This window comes from Cherax quadricarinatus, chromosome 44 (genome assembly GCF_038502225.1).
Source record: "Cherax quadricarinatus isolate ZL_2023a chromosome 44, ASM3850222v1, whole genome shotgun sequence".
NCBI lineage: Eukaryota > Metazoa > Arthropoda > Malacostraca > Decapoda > Parastacidae > Cherax > Cherax quadricarinatus.
In genome coordinates, this window is record NC_091335.1 from 1014648 (window position 1) to 1033041 (window position 18394).

The window sequence follows — 18394 nt, forward strand, 5'->3', positions numbered from 1 at the left end:
AAAGCCCTTCGTTCCCAATACCTTGTTGGGAAATGGCTGGTGTGTAAAGAAAAAACAATCAACAGTATGATTCTACATTAACTAATCCCTACACAATGAAAAAGAATTTTCCAGCCATGAAGTGTGATCTCCAGTATTCTACAATCTTTATCATCTAAATCTTTCTTGTATCCTTTCAACACAATTTTTCCTGGGCTACATTTTCCTATCTCCATATATTTGTTTACTTTAGTAGGTCTCTTGGTTGGCATGCTTCCTGTACTGCATTAACCCTTTGACTGCAACCCCCAATCCTGAGGTGTCTCCTGGCGTCGCAAAATTTATTTCTTATGAAATGATAGAGAATCTTTTCCCGATTGTAATGACACCAAAAAACCGATTTGATGGAAAACTGGACTGGAATTATGCTCTGCGAAGTTAGCGATCTCGGTGCTGTTTACAAATCATGCATTTCGCCACTTTGAACCCTATTTTCGGCTAATTCCCTTGTTCCAGTCGCCCAAACTCATAGCTATTTCTTTAGAACTCCATTTTTTCTATCGATTGAGTACAAGAAACTGCCCATTTACCGATTTCAACTACCTAATAATGTGGTCAGAAATTTGCAATTTGGCCAATTTCACAAAAAACTAAAAAAATATGACAATTTCAAAATAAGGTCCAGAATGAACAATGCAGACATTCCTGGCTCTAAAATAACATTTTCTTTGCTCATCAGTCATGTCTCCAGGCCCCTCTGATATTACTCTTGCTTTCTATTTTGAATTTTTATTCAAACAAAAAATAGAAGACTTGCTATTATGCAGACTACTGCAATACTGTAATAATTGTATAAATAACATCAACCCATTCATGACTGCATATTAGAATGGCTAGTTGGACATTTATTGGACAATGGCATCATTTGTTTACTTTTGAACACTGGCAAAAGTAAACATTTCCCCTAGCACAGAGCTCCATTTCTAGGTTCTTTTTATAGTAAAATCAATCAAAATCACCTCTATTTCTATAATATGTTTTCCATTCTATCAAATGAGACCAAGAAACGAGAATACAACCATAAATACTATCTGAAAATAGACCACAAATTCAGCATTTTAATTAAAAAAAAGCGGTCGGGAGTTTTTTTTTCTCATTATGCACTGCGTGCTCCAGGATTTTTTTTATATGGTGCACACTGACCACACAGACCCATTCTCTCACATGTGGGCCTACCAGCTTTCTCCTGCTTGATTTGAAGCTGCTAGAATTTATGAGTATATATATGTCCAACACGGTACCTCGTAAGACGTATACAGCAGGGCCCCGCTTTACGGCGGTTCGCTTTACGGTGTTCCGCTAATACGGACATTTCAAATTATGACCAAAACTCGCTATACGGCTCCCCCCACCTGTCTTTCTAATACGGTCACAGCTGCCCACCGAGTTTGTTTACATTCTCCCTGAGCACATCTCCTTATTATGTCTGGAAACTTTCCAAAATTTCAAGTGTTTTAAAGTTATTGTATATTTTATATGTATTGTACTTGATAATTAAACTTGTGTACACCTGTACCTAAATAAACTTACACACTGTGCTGGCATGTAGGTACACATTAAAATCACTAAGTCTCTCTACTCTTGATGCAATAATAATAATAATAATAATAATAATAATAATAATCTCTTGGGCGCATTAATGTCGCATATTACGTTAATATAGACATCTCCCTTAATCTATGATGTTTTTTTCAAAATTATATAAGAAACACATTATGTAACACACAAACATGATACATGCACCCACAGTATAAAAATTTATACAAATATATATGAGATGTTTACCAAACGGTTTGTAGAAGTGTCGGAAGAATTACGTTTTCTCTAGCCCGTCACCTGTTACTAGGGATAACTGTAGAAAAAATATTCCTTTCGTATGCCTTCACTTTATAGCAGCTATAATTCTGTACTAACTTGTACACAGTGTAAGAGTATTTGTTTCATGATTTAATTATTATAATAATAATAAAAATATTATAAGGTAAAAGTTTCACAAACTCTTACAAATGTACATGAATGAACTAAAACTGGACACGTATTAATACCGTCTATTTCGCCTGACCGAGTGATCGTCCACAACCTGTTCAGTTTGTTTGTTTACGCTGTCTGAGCTCGGTGTATCATTAAATGTTGTATATTACGTTAATATACACATTTTCATTAATCCATCCGTGATATTTTTTTTCAAAATTATATAATAAACACGATACATAACATAAATACATAACAACATATGTGTAGAGAACCTAGGATAACCCAAAAAAAGTCAGAGTGACTTACTTCCATTGCCTTCACTCAGAGCATCATTTCTTCTCAAAATGATGTTACATGAGAATGGGAGTGTTCTTCTTTATTTATTCTACCATATCAATGTAGAGACAACCTGTACACAATGTAACTTGTACACAAACCAGACGTGTACACTGTTTACAAAACTTACCTTCGCCTGGTTTGTTTACATAACTCTGCGCCTGTCCTCTCTCATGCACTCATTCTTTCTCTCTGGTATGGTAGCCTGGCTGACTACCATACATACCACACTTGATTTTTACAATAAATACTACTCATCTCACCCTATATTTTAAGGTAAGTAATGAGTGAACTGTATATACATTTTATCGCTCTGGGATGCTTAAATATCATAGAATAGTATGTGTGGGTGGGGTGGCCTGGTATGGTAGCCTGGCTGACTACCATACATACCACACTGATTTCTTACAATAAATACTACTTGTCTCACCCTAGATTAAGACTATAAATATTTTAAGGTAAGTAATGAGTGCACTATCTGTGTATTGTACTTTTTTATTGTTTTTTTTGATGCCTGGTTCTATTGCTAACATAATATATGTTAGTGTAAACTTGTTATCTAGTGTTTGTATGCATTTGTAAGTGGAAAAAAAAGGGTGTTCCACTTTACGGCGGTTTCCGCTTTACGGCGGTAGCCTGGAACCTAACCCGCCGTATAAGTGGGGCCCTCCTGTATATACGGCCACGACAGTCAAAGGGTTAAAATTATTTTTTTTCATACCTTTCCACAAAGTTCTATTTAACTGTGTCATTCTCTATAGATATTTCAGCAACATATTCCTTGCACAAACATCTCCTTTACTTCCACTGATGGGCACATCCACAATGTTTTTAATATACTGTTAGATACACCCTCTATTCACTTTCCACTGCAACAATTGTTCTATTTGCACTGTGAACAAAAGTGCTTATTTTAAAAATAAAATAAGACCTGCACTTGTATATTGAGACCACATTTGGAGTTTTCAGCTATCCAGCAGTTTGTCCATCTTGAACGACATATTGTGAATCTGTGCTATAGGTTCGTGCAATTCTTGTACCTTTCAGTGGTTTTATTATTACTCTTTTGATACGTGTATCAGTAAAACCCTCTGCTTAATTCCTGGTATACCTCCTTACTGTCTTGCAAGTACTCTTATCTCTTTCTTTAGCCTTGTTACTTAAGAGTCCCCTTCATTCTATACAGATCTTTTGGCTCTTAATTTGATCTTTGCTGCTGTCATTCTCAAACACTTCCTAGCTATTCTGCTTCCTTCCATATTATCTGTCTTCCTCTATGTTTTGTCCTTTTTGCATGCTCTTTTCCTTCTTCCTTTGACCTATCTGCAACTCTGATTAGACGAAGAACTCTCTCTGCACTTTGTCTTCCCATCCCTCCTCATAGGTATGAACCTTACTGTTGCTTCCTGCATTTTCTGGCTATGCCTTCCAACTCATTTGTTGTCTCATCACTTAGTTCACTGTCTCAGTGGACTCCTTTTAAAAAATCTTATTCCTGGAGTCTCATCTGTAGTCTGGCTCATTATCTGTACCTCCTCTTCCTAAGCTCTGTGGGATCAAGTTCTAGTGGAAGGCTACATTCTATTTTTCCTATGTCAAATTCACTTAAGGTAAAAACCAAATCAAGCTGAGGAGGTTCATTATCTGCTACATTCTTGAGTTTTTTTTTTTTTGCCATTCAAGGTCATAAAATATTTCTATACTGTCTCAATCAATTTTATTTGTGTTTCTGACTCTGCATGTGGATCCTAGGTCTCCCAGTCTATTTCAAGGTGAATAAAATCCCTTACAACCATAAAATTTGCTTTGGTTTCACTGTTTCTCCCTGTTGCCTTGCTAGGAATTGTATTTCTGTGTGCATGTGTGTGCATGTGGGAAACGGCCAATGCGTTAAAAAAAAAAAATAGTATATGGAATACAAAGAACATTATCCAAGGAGGCAAAGAAGGGAATGTATGAGAGTATACTGCTACCAACATTCTTACATGGGTGTGAAGCATGGGTTGTAAATACTGCAGCAAGGAAGAGGCTGGAGACAATGGAGATGTTGTGTCTAAGGGCAGTGCATAGTGTAAATATTATGCAGAGATTCGTAGTGCGGAAATTAGGTGTGGAGTTACTGAAGTATTATTCAGAGGGATGAGGAGAGGTTGTTGAGGTGGTTTGGTCATTTAGAGAGGATGGAGCAAAACAGGATGACTTGGAGGGTATATAAATCTGTAGTGGAGGGAAGGAAGGGTAGGGGTCATCCTAGGAAAGGATAGAAGGAGGGGGTAAAAGAGGCTTTGTGTGCAAGGGGCTTGGGCATACAGCAGGCATGTGTGAGCATGTTAGATAGGAGTGATTGGAGGCGAATGGTTTTTGGGACTTGACGAGCTGTTGGAGTGTGAGCAGGGTAATATTTTGTGAAGGGATTCAGGGAAACCTGATAGCCAGACTTGAGTTCTGGAGGTAGGAAGTACAATTCCTGCACTTTAAATTAGGGATTTGGGATATTGGCTGTTTGGATTGACATCTAAAGTGTTGTATCTGGGCACCTCTGCAAAGACAATGATTATGTGTGAATGATGGTAAAATGGTTATTTTTTTTTTTTTTGTGGGGGGAGGGTCCACCTTGCCTCAGTGGGAAATGGCCAGCATGTTAAAAAAAAATTTAAAGAGAGAGAGAGAGAGAGAGAGAGAGAGAGAGAGAGAGAGAGAGAGAGAAGAGAGAGAGAAGAGAGAGAGAAGAGAGAGAGAAAAGAGAGAGAAAAGAGAGAAAAGAGAGAGAAAAGAGAGAAAAGAGAGAGAAGAGAGAGAAAAGAGAGAGAAAAGAGAGAGAAAAGAGAGAGAAAAGAGAGAAAAGAGAGAGAAAAGAGAGAAAAGAGAGAGAAAAGAGAGAAAAGAGAGAAAAGAGAGAAAAGAGAGAGAAAAGAGAGAGAAAAGAGAGAGAAAAGAGAGAGAAAAGAGAGAGAAAAGAGAGAGAAAAGAGAGAGAAAAGAGAGAAAAAAGAGAGAAAAAAGAGAGAGAAAAGAGAGAGAAAAGAGAGAGAAAAGAGAGAAAAGAGAGAAAAGAGAGAGAGGAGAGAGAAAAGAGAGAGAAGAGAGAGAAGAGAGAGAGGAGAGAGAGAAAAGAGAAAAGAGAGAGAAAAGAGAGAGAAAAGAGAGAGAAAAGAGAGAGAAAAGAGAGAGAAAAGAGAGAGAAAAGAGAGAGAAAAGAGAGAGAAAAGAGAGAGAAAAGAGAGAGAAAAGAGAGAAAAGAGAGAAGAGAGAAAACAGAGAAAAGAGAAAAAGAGAAAGAGAAAAAGAGAAAGAAGAGAGAGGAAAGAGAGAAGAGAGAGAAAAGTGGGAAAGAGAGACAGTAGAGAGAAAAGAGAAAGAGATAGCACCCTGACACAGAGTATGTAACAATCCGTATATATTTTTTAAATTCTATTACAAACCCTTAACAAATGTCTCCATAACAAAATTTATTTCATTTTTTTTACATCACTTTTTTATTGGAGACAAAACATAAAAAAAAAATTAATACCTGTTTTTCTGCTATGACAACTAAGCTTCAAGAAGATTTCACTTAATCCTTTTACAAAGTTGATCCTCTCATGAGTGGTTAATGTTTGTAAAGAAAAAGTTTGCTGTTATGACTTTGCAACATCAGAAGAGGTGAGGGACATAGCCAGGGGTTTCATTCTATGGTACACTGTATCAAGTGTTAATCTAAGTCTCTCTATGGTACACTGTATCAAGTGTTAATCTAAGTCTCTCCCTGGGTCCAGAGGAAACACCTTTTTAAATGTTGAAAATGGAATAAAATGCCGACAAGTTGATGAGTAAGACACATATGCAACAGTTGGGTATCTTTATTGCAACACTTATACAGTGGGCTTCTTCAGTCAACTACAGAGGTAGCAGGTGTAGTAGTGAAACGAAGATGTAATCAGTCCATCAACCTTGTAGAAATAGTATTTGAGGTGGTCAGTCCCTCAGTCTGGAGAAGAGTTCAGCTCCATGGTCTGGCCAATATTATTCCAGATTCTTCTCCAGGCTGAGGTACTGACTATCTCAAATACTATTTCTGATTGACTGATTGCATCATCTTCATTTCACTACTACATCTAATGCCTCTGAATCTGACTGAAGAAGCCTACTATATAGATGAAATGTTTTAACAATGAAGATACCTAACTGCTGCACATGTGTCTTAGTCATCACCTTTTTTAATGATATACCAAGTTGCATACAATGCCGAACTTTATTTCCTGCACTCACACTGCAGCTAAAACTCCTCTACAACAACAATCTATTTTCAGACAGGACCCAATGATTCTATGGTAGACCATGGTACTTGAGGAGGCTGGCCCATACACCATCAAGGAACATGATCAGTGTGTCTAGTGGGGGCTGGGGGGTCGCACGCACATCTGAAGCAAGTAGCCTGGGGCTTACACTGAGGTAGGGGGGGCTGGGGGGGGCATAATACTGGACAAGGATGGATGGAAACAGATGAGAGGGAACACTGCCCATGCAATTATAAAATAATTCAATAATTTTACTGTAATTCAAGTGACAATAACACACACACAATAATCATGACAATGAACAAAAGGTAATAATATAAATGGTAAGAAAATGCTGAACCCACTGAGAGTGAGGATTGGCCTGGGGTGAGCCACAGCCTGTACTGGCCACCCCTGGCTACTGCCCTGATTGTGTCAAGCTGGCAACACCAAGTGATTCATAACATTAACTAGTAAAATAATTGACTATTGGTAACTTTAACCAGACTCTACTGTCTGCGACCAGCCATTACGAGTGATGAGAAAATTTTTGTTGTGAATTTATCCTCAAGATATTTGGTGAATGGAAAGTGGAAGGAGTGGGGCTCAGAATAGCTGATCGCAAAAGCATTCCTGTATGAACCAACCTTGCCGCCCCTTTTCCCTCCGTTGTCGCCTGGCCTTTGAGCCGGCAGCCTGGGGTATCTCTTGAACTCGGGAATACCCATAGTCGCCCGCCTCAAAACTGCCATATAGAACTGGAACAGCATCTTTTACCTGCAGATATACTATTCATTAGACAGCTGATTTAAAAATACAAATGATATTGAGCAATATGTAAATTTGACCTTCATGTGCTAATATTCACACATTCAGTAAGGAAAGCAACTGGCAAATAATATAACAAAATTAAAAAAAAAAACTCAACAAAAAGAAACTTTAGAAAGCAGTGTACACGCTAATTCTAAACTAATGTACAAGTTTAAGGGCATGAGAAGGAACCTAATGAAAAGTGTTATGTTAGCAGTCAGCGTGAGCGAGAAAACATCACCACCATCACGACAACAAGAAGTCAAGGAAACAAAAAGTTAAAAGCAGAAGGGGCAGGCAGGTAGGAGGCAAAATAAAGGACAGGAGACAGAAGAGGATAGAAAATAAGAGGAACTGCAAGAAGGGAGACACAAAGGGAAGGACACAAAAGTTGGAGAAGGAAGAAGTTAAAAAGGAAAGCGAGGCTACAGGACAAGGAGAAGGAAAAGAAGGAAGACATACCTGTGACATACCTTTGACCAATTTCGAGAGTTCTTTTACTCTTGAAGTTTGGCCAATAACAAGACTGAATTGCTGACTGCCTGGTCAAGCAAACTATTACTGCCAGCAACCTGCAGGCCTACAACCAAGTTGTTGATACCAGTAACCTGCAAGCCCACAACAAAGCTGTTGCTGCCAGCAACCTGCAGGCCCACAACCAAGTTGTTAATGCCAGCAACCTGCAGGCCCACAACCAAGTTGTTGATGCCAGCAACCTGCAGGCCCACAACCAAGCTGTTGATGCCAGCAACCTGCAAGTCCACAACCAAGTTGTTCCTGCCGGCAACTTGCAGGCCCACAACCAAATTGTTGTTGATGGGAACTTGCAGGCCCACAACCAAGGTGTTGTTGCTGGCAACTTGCAGGCCCACAACCAAGTTGTTGCTGGCAACATGCAGGCCCACAACCAAGGTGTTGTTGCTGGCAACATGCAGGCCCACAACCAAGGTGTTGTTGCTGGCAACTTGCAGGCCCACAACCAAGTTGTTGCTGGCAACATGCAGGCCCACAACCAAGGTGTTGTTGCTGGCAACATGCAGGCCCACAACCAAGGTGTTGTTGCTGGCAACATGCAGGCCCACAACCAAGGTGTTGTTGCTGGCAATTTGCAGGCCCACAACCAAGTTGTTGCTGGCAACATGCAGGCCCACAACCAAGGTGTTGTTGCTGGCAACTTGCAGGCCCACAACCAAGGTGTTGTTGCTGGCAACTTGCAGGCCCACAACCAAGGTGTTGTTGCTGGCAACTTGCAGGCCCACAACCAAGGTGTTGTTGCTGGCAACTTGCAGGCCCACAACCAAGGTGTTGTTGCTGGCAACTTGCAGGCCCACAACCAAGGTGTTGTTGCTGGCAACTAGCAGGCCCACAACCAAGGTGTTGTTGCTGGCAACTTGCAAACTTGCAGGTCCACTCAACCATCAAAAGACTGCTGATTTTGTACTTGTTTCAAATAGAAGAGGATAAGGAGAAAGAAGAGAATAAGGTAGAGAAGAAGAAGAGGGGCAATGATGTGGATGATTAGGAGGCAGGATGATAGAGAAGAGGAAGGAGGACAATGAGGATAAGAGATGAGGAGAAATTAATGAAGGGAATGATATGTAGGAGGTGACAGAAAAACCAAAGAGAAGAGAAAAAGAGAAGGGGAGGAGGAATGAGGTGGAAGCAAATTATAATATGGAAGAGATGGATATAGGAAAGATATCAAACTATAAGGGAAGAAGAAGGAAACTGAGGAGAAAAAGTTGATGAAGATGGAGGAGGGAGGAGGAAAAGGAGAAATACTTTGTGCATGGTTCATAGCATTTTGTGAAGGGATTTAAGGAAACCATTTAGCCAGACTTGAGTCCTGGAAGTGGGAAGTACAGTGCCTTCACTCTGAAGGAGGGGTGGGGACATCTGCAATTTTTGAACTGTAGTATCGGCACTCCTCTGGCAGGACAATGATGGAGTGATGGTGAAAATGTTCTTTTTCTTTTAGCATCACCCTGATTCAGTGGGAAACAGCCAGTGTGTTAATACATATACTATATATACATTTAACATACTTTATGTATGTATGTACACATGTACGTATATATGTATGGTAAGAGATTATGAGGTAAAAAAATCAAAGGATAAGAGGAGGCAGAGGAGGAAGGAAAGAAGTTAGAAGAGAATAATAATTACTGTTTTTTCAAACACCTCTAACCCAGTGTGGATTATTCAGTACTGCAACAGAGGAGGAGGAGGAAGAGGTGATGGTGGTGGTGGCAGCGGTGATGGTGATGATAATGATGATGATGATGATAAAATAAGAAGAATGAGTAGCAACAAAAGTGCATCAGTCATAACAAATGAAGACTTTAATGAGCCCATTTGAGCTGGAGTATTAATGACCATAAAGAATGAGTAACAAAGTCCCAAGACAAAGAAAGAGTTATGGAAGAGGAAGAGGAAGTACAAAGGAACAAGCAGAAATGCAAAGGAAAGTACAGTTAGAAAGAGTGCCTCAAGATATGAGAGGAAAAGGGAAGAGGGGGAGAGGGAGGGCTAGGGAATGGGTGGGGGTTTTGGCAGCAGTCGGGATTGGGACGATGAGCGTACTCACAGCGGCGTAATCTGGGCCAAGGTCCATGTTCTCTGGGGTGGCAAGGGGTGCGTGCACGGAACCCACTTTGGTTAGTTTAGAGTGTAGGAGACCCGCGTCTTTCAGGTTTATTTTGCCAATGGCATCAGTCACGTTGCTATAGGCCTTAAGGTTTAGTTTGCCAGGTTGCTGAAAGAGGGAGAGGAATTGATGGGTTAGTGATGAGCAACACTCAGGCACTAGAGAGCACAGGCAGGGCAGGGAAAGTCTCAGCAGATGAGAAAAACTACAAGACAAACAGATACAAGAGGAGAGAGGGAAAGGGCAACACCATCAGGATGTGGTGTTATGATAACACCATGATGGCCAGCAACACGAAACCGCCCCACCTTACTGCAATATATACATAAGCATAGGAAGGTGGGAGAATAGGACTACATACAGAAATTCACATACATGCACACACCCACCAACCCACCCACACACGTGCACGCATGTGTGTGCACACATACATACGAAAAGCATGCCTATTTTAGCAATTGCCTTGCTATAAAGCATACTGGGAACAAAACCAAGAAAGTTAAAAGAGGAATATACAAATACACAAGTTTGGGGAGGTAAGTAAGGGTTTAAGCATCCAGTAGCCACAGAAGAGAATATTAGATCAGAGTGGAGACACTTCATTTAAGAAATCTCCTGTGAAATAGGAGTGTGAGCATTGTAATACCTATGAGAGGATTCAGGAAAACTAGTGAGCTCAATTCAAGATGGGATGTTGTGGACTGGTGTGTTAATGGAATGTGATACTTGAACTTATGGAAAGAACCCAGAGAAAGACTGATAACAGGAGTTTCCTTTGTTGGATTGCCTGCCTTGGAGAAAGGGGCTACTAGTAACACCCTCTTTCCTGTATAAATTACATGGAAAAAGAAAAACTTTTGTTTTTCTTTTTTAGGTCACCTTGCCTCGGTGGGAGACAGCCGGTGCATTGAGACAGATATATATTTACTCAGAACTACTTGTTCATGGATGCATTAATATGTATATTGCTCATGTGACTGGTATTTCAAATGGAAGGAGAATGAAATTTAACCAGTAGCTTGCCACAGCCATGTACATATGTCTGCATCAAGAGTGACATGTACAGTGGTACAGGCCTCCTGATGTTTGTGACATTGAGGGCTAAGTGGTCTAGGGTGTCTCAATTTTGGCGGGCTTTTCAGGAGGCATGGTAAAGTAACAGGGGTTCAATTCCTGGCCAGTCACAGTATTGCTATTTACTTAGAACCACTTGTTCATGGATGTATTAATAATAATGTTTCTTTCTTTTTTGGGCCATTCTGCCTCAGTGGAAGATGGCCGAGTGTTAAAAAAAATCTTAGGTCACACTATATATGAACGCACACTCATATTTACACACCCATCTGGGTTTTCTTCTATTTTCTTAACAGTTCTTGTTCTTCTTTATTTCCTCTTATCTCCATGGGGAAGTGGAAAAGAATCCTCCTTCCGTAAGCCATGCATGTCATAAGAAGCTACTAAAATGCTGGTAGCAAGGGGCTAGTAACCCCTTCTGTATACATTACTAAATTTAAAAGGAAAAAACTTTTGTTTTTCTTTTTTAGGTCACCCTGCCTTGGAAGGTCGTGGCTGGTTTGTTAAAAAAAATTAAATACAGCCTTTCCTCACTTAACAACAGAGTTCCGTTCCTTATCCCGTGTCAGTAAACTAATTCGTAGCTAAACACGGAGCATACTATAATGGTAGTGTTTTTAAGTCAACCGTCTTTAAAAATAAAGAGAATGCTTAATGTAAGTGAACAATTTTAGGCTCTCAAACATAAGTTTAAAAGCTCTCACCAGAAAAGCACTAACAAATGAATCTGAAGACATAGATGAGTGCAGATTGGAACTAGCACATCTAACTGCCAATCATAACGAAATGGGTTAAGTAAAATATTAATTTAATGTCACCCTTGCGCCATTTATAACATTTTTAGTATATTTTTAAATGTTTATACAATAATGTACTGCATATTGTAATAAAAAGAATAGAGGAAATCAGCTGTAATATACTACATTATTTAGGTATGCATACTGGTCAGAGAGCCTGTTGTAAGTCTGAGTACGTCACTAAGTGAGGAGAAGCTGTATACCTGGAGGTTATTCCGGGGATCAACGCCCCCGCAGCCCGGTCCATGGCCAGGCCTCCTGGTGGATCAGGGCCTGATCAACCAGGCTGTTACTGCTGGCCGCACGCAGTCCAATGTACCAGCCACAGCCTGGCTGATCCGGCACTGACTTTAGGTATCTGTCCAGCTCTCTCTTGAAGGCAGCCTGGGGTTTATTGGTAATTCCCCTAGTGCTTGATGGGAGGCTGTTGAACAGTCTTGGGCCCCGGACACTTATGGTGTTTTCTCTTAGTGTACTTTTAACTGGGGGTATTTTGCATCACCTACCCAGTCTTTTACTTTCGTAGGGAGTGATTTCTGTGTATATATTTTTTAACATGACGGCTGTCTCCCACCGAGGCAGGGTGACCCAAAAAAGAAACACACTTTCATCATTACACATAATCACTGATTTTGCAGAAGCGCTCAGATACAAGTTTAGATGTCCCTCCAAACATATCCCAAACTCCTCCTTTAAAGTGCAGGCATTGTACTTACCACCTCCAGAACTCAAGTCTGGCTAACCAGTTTCCCCAAATCCCTTTACAAAATATTACCCTGCTCACACTCCAACAGCCTGTCAGGTCCCAAAAGCCATTCGTCTTCATTTACTCCTATCTAACATGCTCACACACGCCTGCTGCATGTCCAGGCCCCTTGCACACACAACCTCTTTTACCCCCTGCCTCCATCCTTTCCTAGGAAAACCCCTTCCTCTCCTCCCCTCCACTACAGATTTATACACCCTCCAAGTCAACCTATTTTGCTTCATCCTGTCTAAATGACCAAACCACCTCAATAATCCCTCTTCAGCCCTCTGAGCAATACTTGTAGTAACTCCACACTTCCTCCTAATTTCCACACTACGAATTCTCTGCGTAACATTTACACCAGACACTGCCCTTAGACACGACATCTCCATTGCCTCCAGCCTCTTTCTCACTGCAGCATTTACAACCCATGCTTCACACCCATATAAGAGTGTTGGTACTACTATACCCGTACATTCCCTTCTTTGCCTCCATGAATAATGTTTTAAGTCTCCACAGATACCACAATGCACCACTCATTTTTTTTTCGTCAACTCTATGATTAACCTCATCCTTCATAAACCCATCTGCTGATAAATCTACTCCCAAATATCTGAACACATTCACTTCTTCCATACTCCCTCCCTCCAATTCTTCTTTACCTAACTTGTTTGACACCATCATCACCTTACTCTTATCTAGAGTATACCTGGAGTGGGTTTCAAGGGTCAGTGCCCTTACGGCTTAGTCTGATCAGGCCCCATGGTGGATCAGGGCCTGATCAACCAGGCTGTTACTGTTGGCTGCATGCAACCCGACGTACAAACCACAGCCTGGCTGGTCAGGGTCGCTTTCAACTTTCGTTACACACTGTCCCAAACTCGTCCTTTGCAACTGCTCTTTAGAATCTCCCAAAAGCACAGTATCATCAGCAAAAAAGTAACTGTGTCAACTCCCATTTTGTATTTGATTCCCCATAATTTAATTTCACCCCTCTTCCCAACATCCTAGCATTTACTTCTTTTACAACCCCATCTACAAATATGTTAAACAACCATGGTGATATTACACATCCCTCTCTAAGGCCTACTTTTACTGAAAAGTAATCTCCCTCTCTCTCCTACACACCTTAACCTGCCACACTGCTCCCTTATCCACTATCATATGAAAGTCTATAAGTGCAACAAAAATTTTTCTATCTTTATCTAAATATTGTTCACTTAAATGCTTCAATGTAAACACTTGATCTACACATCCCCTACTCATTCTAAAGCCTCCATGTTCATCTGTGATCCTGCTCTCTGTCTTACCTCTAATTCCTTCAATAATAACCCTACCATATATTTTACCTGATATACTCAGTAAAGTTATTTCCCCATAATTTATACACTCTCTTTTGTCCCCCCTTTCCTTTATATAAAGGGATTATACATGCTTTCTGCCAATCATCAGGTACCTTCCCCTCTTTCATACCTTTATTGAACAAAAGTACCAACCACTCCAAAACTATGTCCTCCCTTCTTTCTTGCTTTTAACAGTTGTCATGATCCCATCAGTTCCAGTTGGTTTACCTCCTTTCATTCTACCTAATACCTCACACACCAACCCCATACTCACATCAGGCTCTTCTTCATTCCTAATGGACATTATACCTCCCTGGCCAATGCATGAAATTACTGCCTCCCTCTCTTCTTCAACATTTAACAGTTCCTCAAAATATTCTCACCATCTTCCCAATACCTCCAACTCCCCATCTACTAACTCCACTATTCTAATTTTAACTGTCAAATCCATATATTCCCTATGCTTTCTTAACCTATTTATCTCACTCCAAAATGGTTTCTTATTCTCAGCAAAATTTGCTGACAGTGCTTCATATTTGCTCTCCTTTTTTCACTACCTCACCACACTCTTCACTTCTCTTTTACTCTCCAAATATTCCACCCTTCTTACATCACTTCTGCTTTGTAAAAAGCTCTCGTAAGTGACCTATTCTCTTTTATCACACCCTTTAGCAATCACTCCTCTTTTCTCTTGCACTCACCCTCCTACTGCTGCAAACATCTGCCCCACATTGTAACACTGCATTTTTAAAACCATCCCACCCCCTCTTCAACCTCCCACACTACCTATACTCTCACTAGCCCACTTTCCTCCTTTAGTTTATAAACTTGCACCCTGATGTTGCCATTTTCCTTTTTCCCCATCTACCTCTTACTCTAACTGTAGCTACAACTAAATAATGATCTGATGTATCTGTTGCTCCTCTATAAACATGCACATTCTGAAGTCTACCCATCAACCTTCAATCCACCAATACATAATCTAACAAACTACTTTCATTATGTGCTATATCATATCTTGTATACTTATTTATCCTCTTTTTCTTAAAATATGTATTACTTATTACCAAACCTCTTTTTATACATAGTTCAATTAAAGGCTCCCAATTTTCATTTTCCCCTGGCACCCCAAACTTACCTACTATTCCCTCCAAAACAGTTTTACCCACTTGAGTATTTAGGTTCCACACCACAAGCACTCTCTCACTTGGTTAAAAATTCCCCATGCACTCACTCAACATCTCCTAAAATCTCTCTCTCTTATTTTTTACACAGGGTTTGACACGGTGCATAAACACTTACTATAGTCCACTTTCACATCCAACCCTTATTTTACTCCATATAATCCTTCAATTTATACATTCATATTCTCTCCTTTCCTGCCACAAGTGATGGTTCAACATTATTCCTACTCCTTTCTTAGTTTAACTCCATTAATTCATAACATCCACAATCATATCTTTATTATCATCTGCACTACATTTGTGCACAGTCAACATCCCAACTTAAAGGTTTTATTTTTAGGTTTAGTAATCTATAAGGAGAAAAAGGGTTACTAGCCCATTACTCCTGGCATTTTAGTTGACTTTTACAACACACATGGGTTACAGAGGAAAGATTCTTATTCCACTTCCCTATGGATATGAAAGAAAAATAAGAATAATAATTGCGAACGAGCAATAAAAGATGCAAAATAACCACAGGGGGAGTTGAATGATAGATCTAGGCCTTTTGTGTTGCAATCAACACATCAACAGGAGCTTTCAATGTTGCAAAGTAGAGTAGGAAATCCTGGCAGATTTGTTCATGGAAACGGAAAGCAAAAATGGGTGCCAAGGAGAATGCCAAATGCCAGAAAATGCAGGCAGCATATTATAGAATATAAGCATAAATCATATAAAGCCTCTAAAAATTGAATATGTAGTAATGACCAAGCAACCACAACATTAGTGACATGTCAATTATCACAAACATGCTGCCAAACTCCAAACCGTTTCGTTATAAGAGGAGCTTACAACAATGTTTCGGACTGACTTGGACCATTTACAAAGGCACACTAACAGACAAGAGATGGAGCCAGTATAAACAGGCCAGTTGGCAAGGTATAAGGGAGGAGGAAAGATTAGTAATGGTGGCAGTAGTAGTATAAATAGTAGTGGCAGGGGTAAGGCTGGTAGTGGTAGTAGTAGTTGTAGTATAAAAACTAATGTATACACACACATACTCATGCAATACCTTAATTCATGGAATTCCTTATTTATAAAGCAGTGCAAAATACCACTAGCACTCACTATTCTTTGGAGGAAGAGTTTAGACATAAGTGAAATCCCAGCCACCTTAAAGAGTGTGGACATAAGCATTTCCTTTGAATAAAGGAGACAATAAGGTATTAGTCCAAAAATACATGAGCCCTAATGTCACCCATCACAAAACTCTTTGAAAAGGTGATGAGAAATCACATCACAAACTTTATGGAACAACATAACCTACAAAACCCAAACAAACATGGATTTAGAGCAGGAAAATAATGCTTGTAACAGCTACTAAATCACTATGACAGAATTATGGAGGCAAAGGAAGAAAACCAAAACTCAGATGTGGTCTACAAGGATTTCACGAAGGCATTTGACAAATGTGATCACGGAGTGATTGCACATAAACTGAAGGTGATAGGTATAACAGGGAAAGTAGGCAAATGAATTTTCAGTTATCTGACAAACAGAACACAAAGGGTAGTAATTAGCAGAACAAAATCCATCATTAGCAAAGTATAAAACTGAGTACCCCAAGAAATGGTTCTTGTACCTTTATTTTTACTTGTCCTCACAACAGACATAAAAACACTTGCCACAATTATGTATCATCATCTGCAGATCCCAAATAAGCATGACAATAACTTCAGTAAATGACACAAAAAACTGCAGGAAGATATAAGCAAAGTCTTCCAGTGGACAGTGGAGAACATGATGTTCAGTAGTGACCAGTTCCAAGTACTTAAGTACTTGGATTAAATATGGAAAGAATGAATAACTCAAGAAACACACTATACAAAATATATGGAAAAGTGACTCTAAAGAAGAAAACACATTCACATACATTCATTCAACTGCTGTCCTTCCAGAAGTGTGATGTCATCACAGATTATCCTCTGATTGTAACTTCCCCTTCTTCAAAGTGCAGGCAGTGCCCTTCCTACCCTCAGGACTCGAGTCTGGCTAACTGGTTGCCCTGACTAACTTCATAAAAGTTGCCTTGCTCATACTCCAACAACACGTTCATTAAGAACCATTTGTCTTCATTCACTCCTATCTAACGCTCACACGAGCCTACTGGATGCTCAAGTCCCTAAATCTCAAAGCCTCTTGGGATGACCCCATCCCCTTCTATCTCAGATCCATACACCCTCTTTGTCAACCTATCAATCTCTATCTTTTCTACATGCCAAAACCACTTAAACCACCCCTCCTTAGCTCTGTGAATTATACCTCAGTCACTCCACGCTGCCTCTTAATTTCTACAATCCGAATTCCCTGTATGATATTTACAACACACTGCTCTCCAACATGACATCTCCAGTGCTTCTAACCCGTTCCTTACTGCGGCATTCAAATCCCATATAAAAGTGTTGCTACCTCTACACATTTTTTTCCCTCCACAAATCAACTTCTTCCGCAGATACTTAACACTTAAACCGTCCAAATGTAGATCTATGTTTGCTCACGTAGTGCTCCAAATGTAGATCTACGTTTTTTTTTTTTTTTTTTTACATTCTTTCAAATGGAGAAAATTAAGGTTGAAGCGCTATGCATGTAAATGTAGATCTACGTTTGGACAGTTTAAGGGTTAATACACAATCATGGATGGGTAAAAAGAAAGGCTCAATGACAATTTGAGAATGACATGGCATCAAAAGCCAAATCAGAAGGATTTGGAAGATAATAGTAAAGGGCCAGGTAATCAGGCTGCAGAAGAAAGGAGAGCTCACAAGGAATGACCAGGAAGTCTGAGAGTTCCTCAGCAAGAAATTTAGCGAGATATTTTCAGAGGAAGTAAGAAGATGACCATTAAACCGAAGTAGTGGGGTGCACAATCGAATACTGGACACAATACATACAACAAAAGAAGAGGTAGAAACTGTTGTGAGGAAGAGGGGGGGGGATGTGGGGTAGATATATAGGGAGAGAGACAGAGATGGAGACAAAGAGAAGAATCCATGCATGTGTGCAGCAGTGGCTTGAAATGCCAGTAATACCTATACAATCGTACTGCATCAAACTTCTATTTTTAATCAGTTTTTATCTCGTTTCAACAAAATAAAATATTTGTTTATAAATACATTGAAAACAATGTACAACAGATTTTTCCTGTAAT

General features: G+C 39.8%; 1 protein-coding gene across 21 annotated transcripts in view; it reads right to left on the minus strand.

The window, feature by feature from the left end:
* RhoGAPp190 (Rho GTPase-activating protein 190) overlaps positions 1-18394 on the minus strand; it is a 317483-nt gene that overhangs the window by 50561 nt on the left and 248528 nt on the right. For 18 of the 21 annotated variants that reach the window (XM_070093920.1, XM_070093902.1, XM_070093906.1 and 15 more), the window contains 2 exons: positions 10002-10169; positions 7252-7381 (listed from right to left, as the gene is read on the minus strand). In XM_070093920.1, the coding sequence (XP_069950021.1) occupies positions 7252-7381; positions 10002-10169 (298 nt within the window). The remainder of the gene's footprint in view (positions 1-7251; positions 7382-10001; positions 10170-18394) is intronic. The other 3 variants (XM_070093909.1, XM_070093907.1, XM_070093915.1) reach the window with 1 other exon arrangement.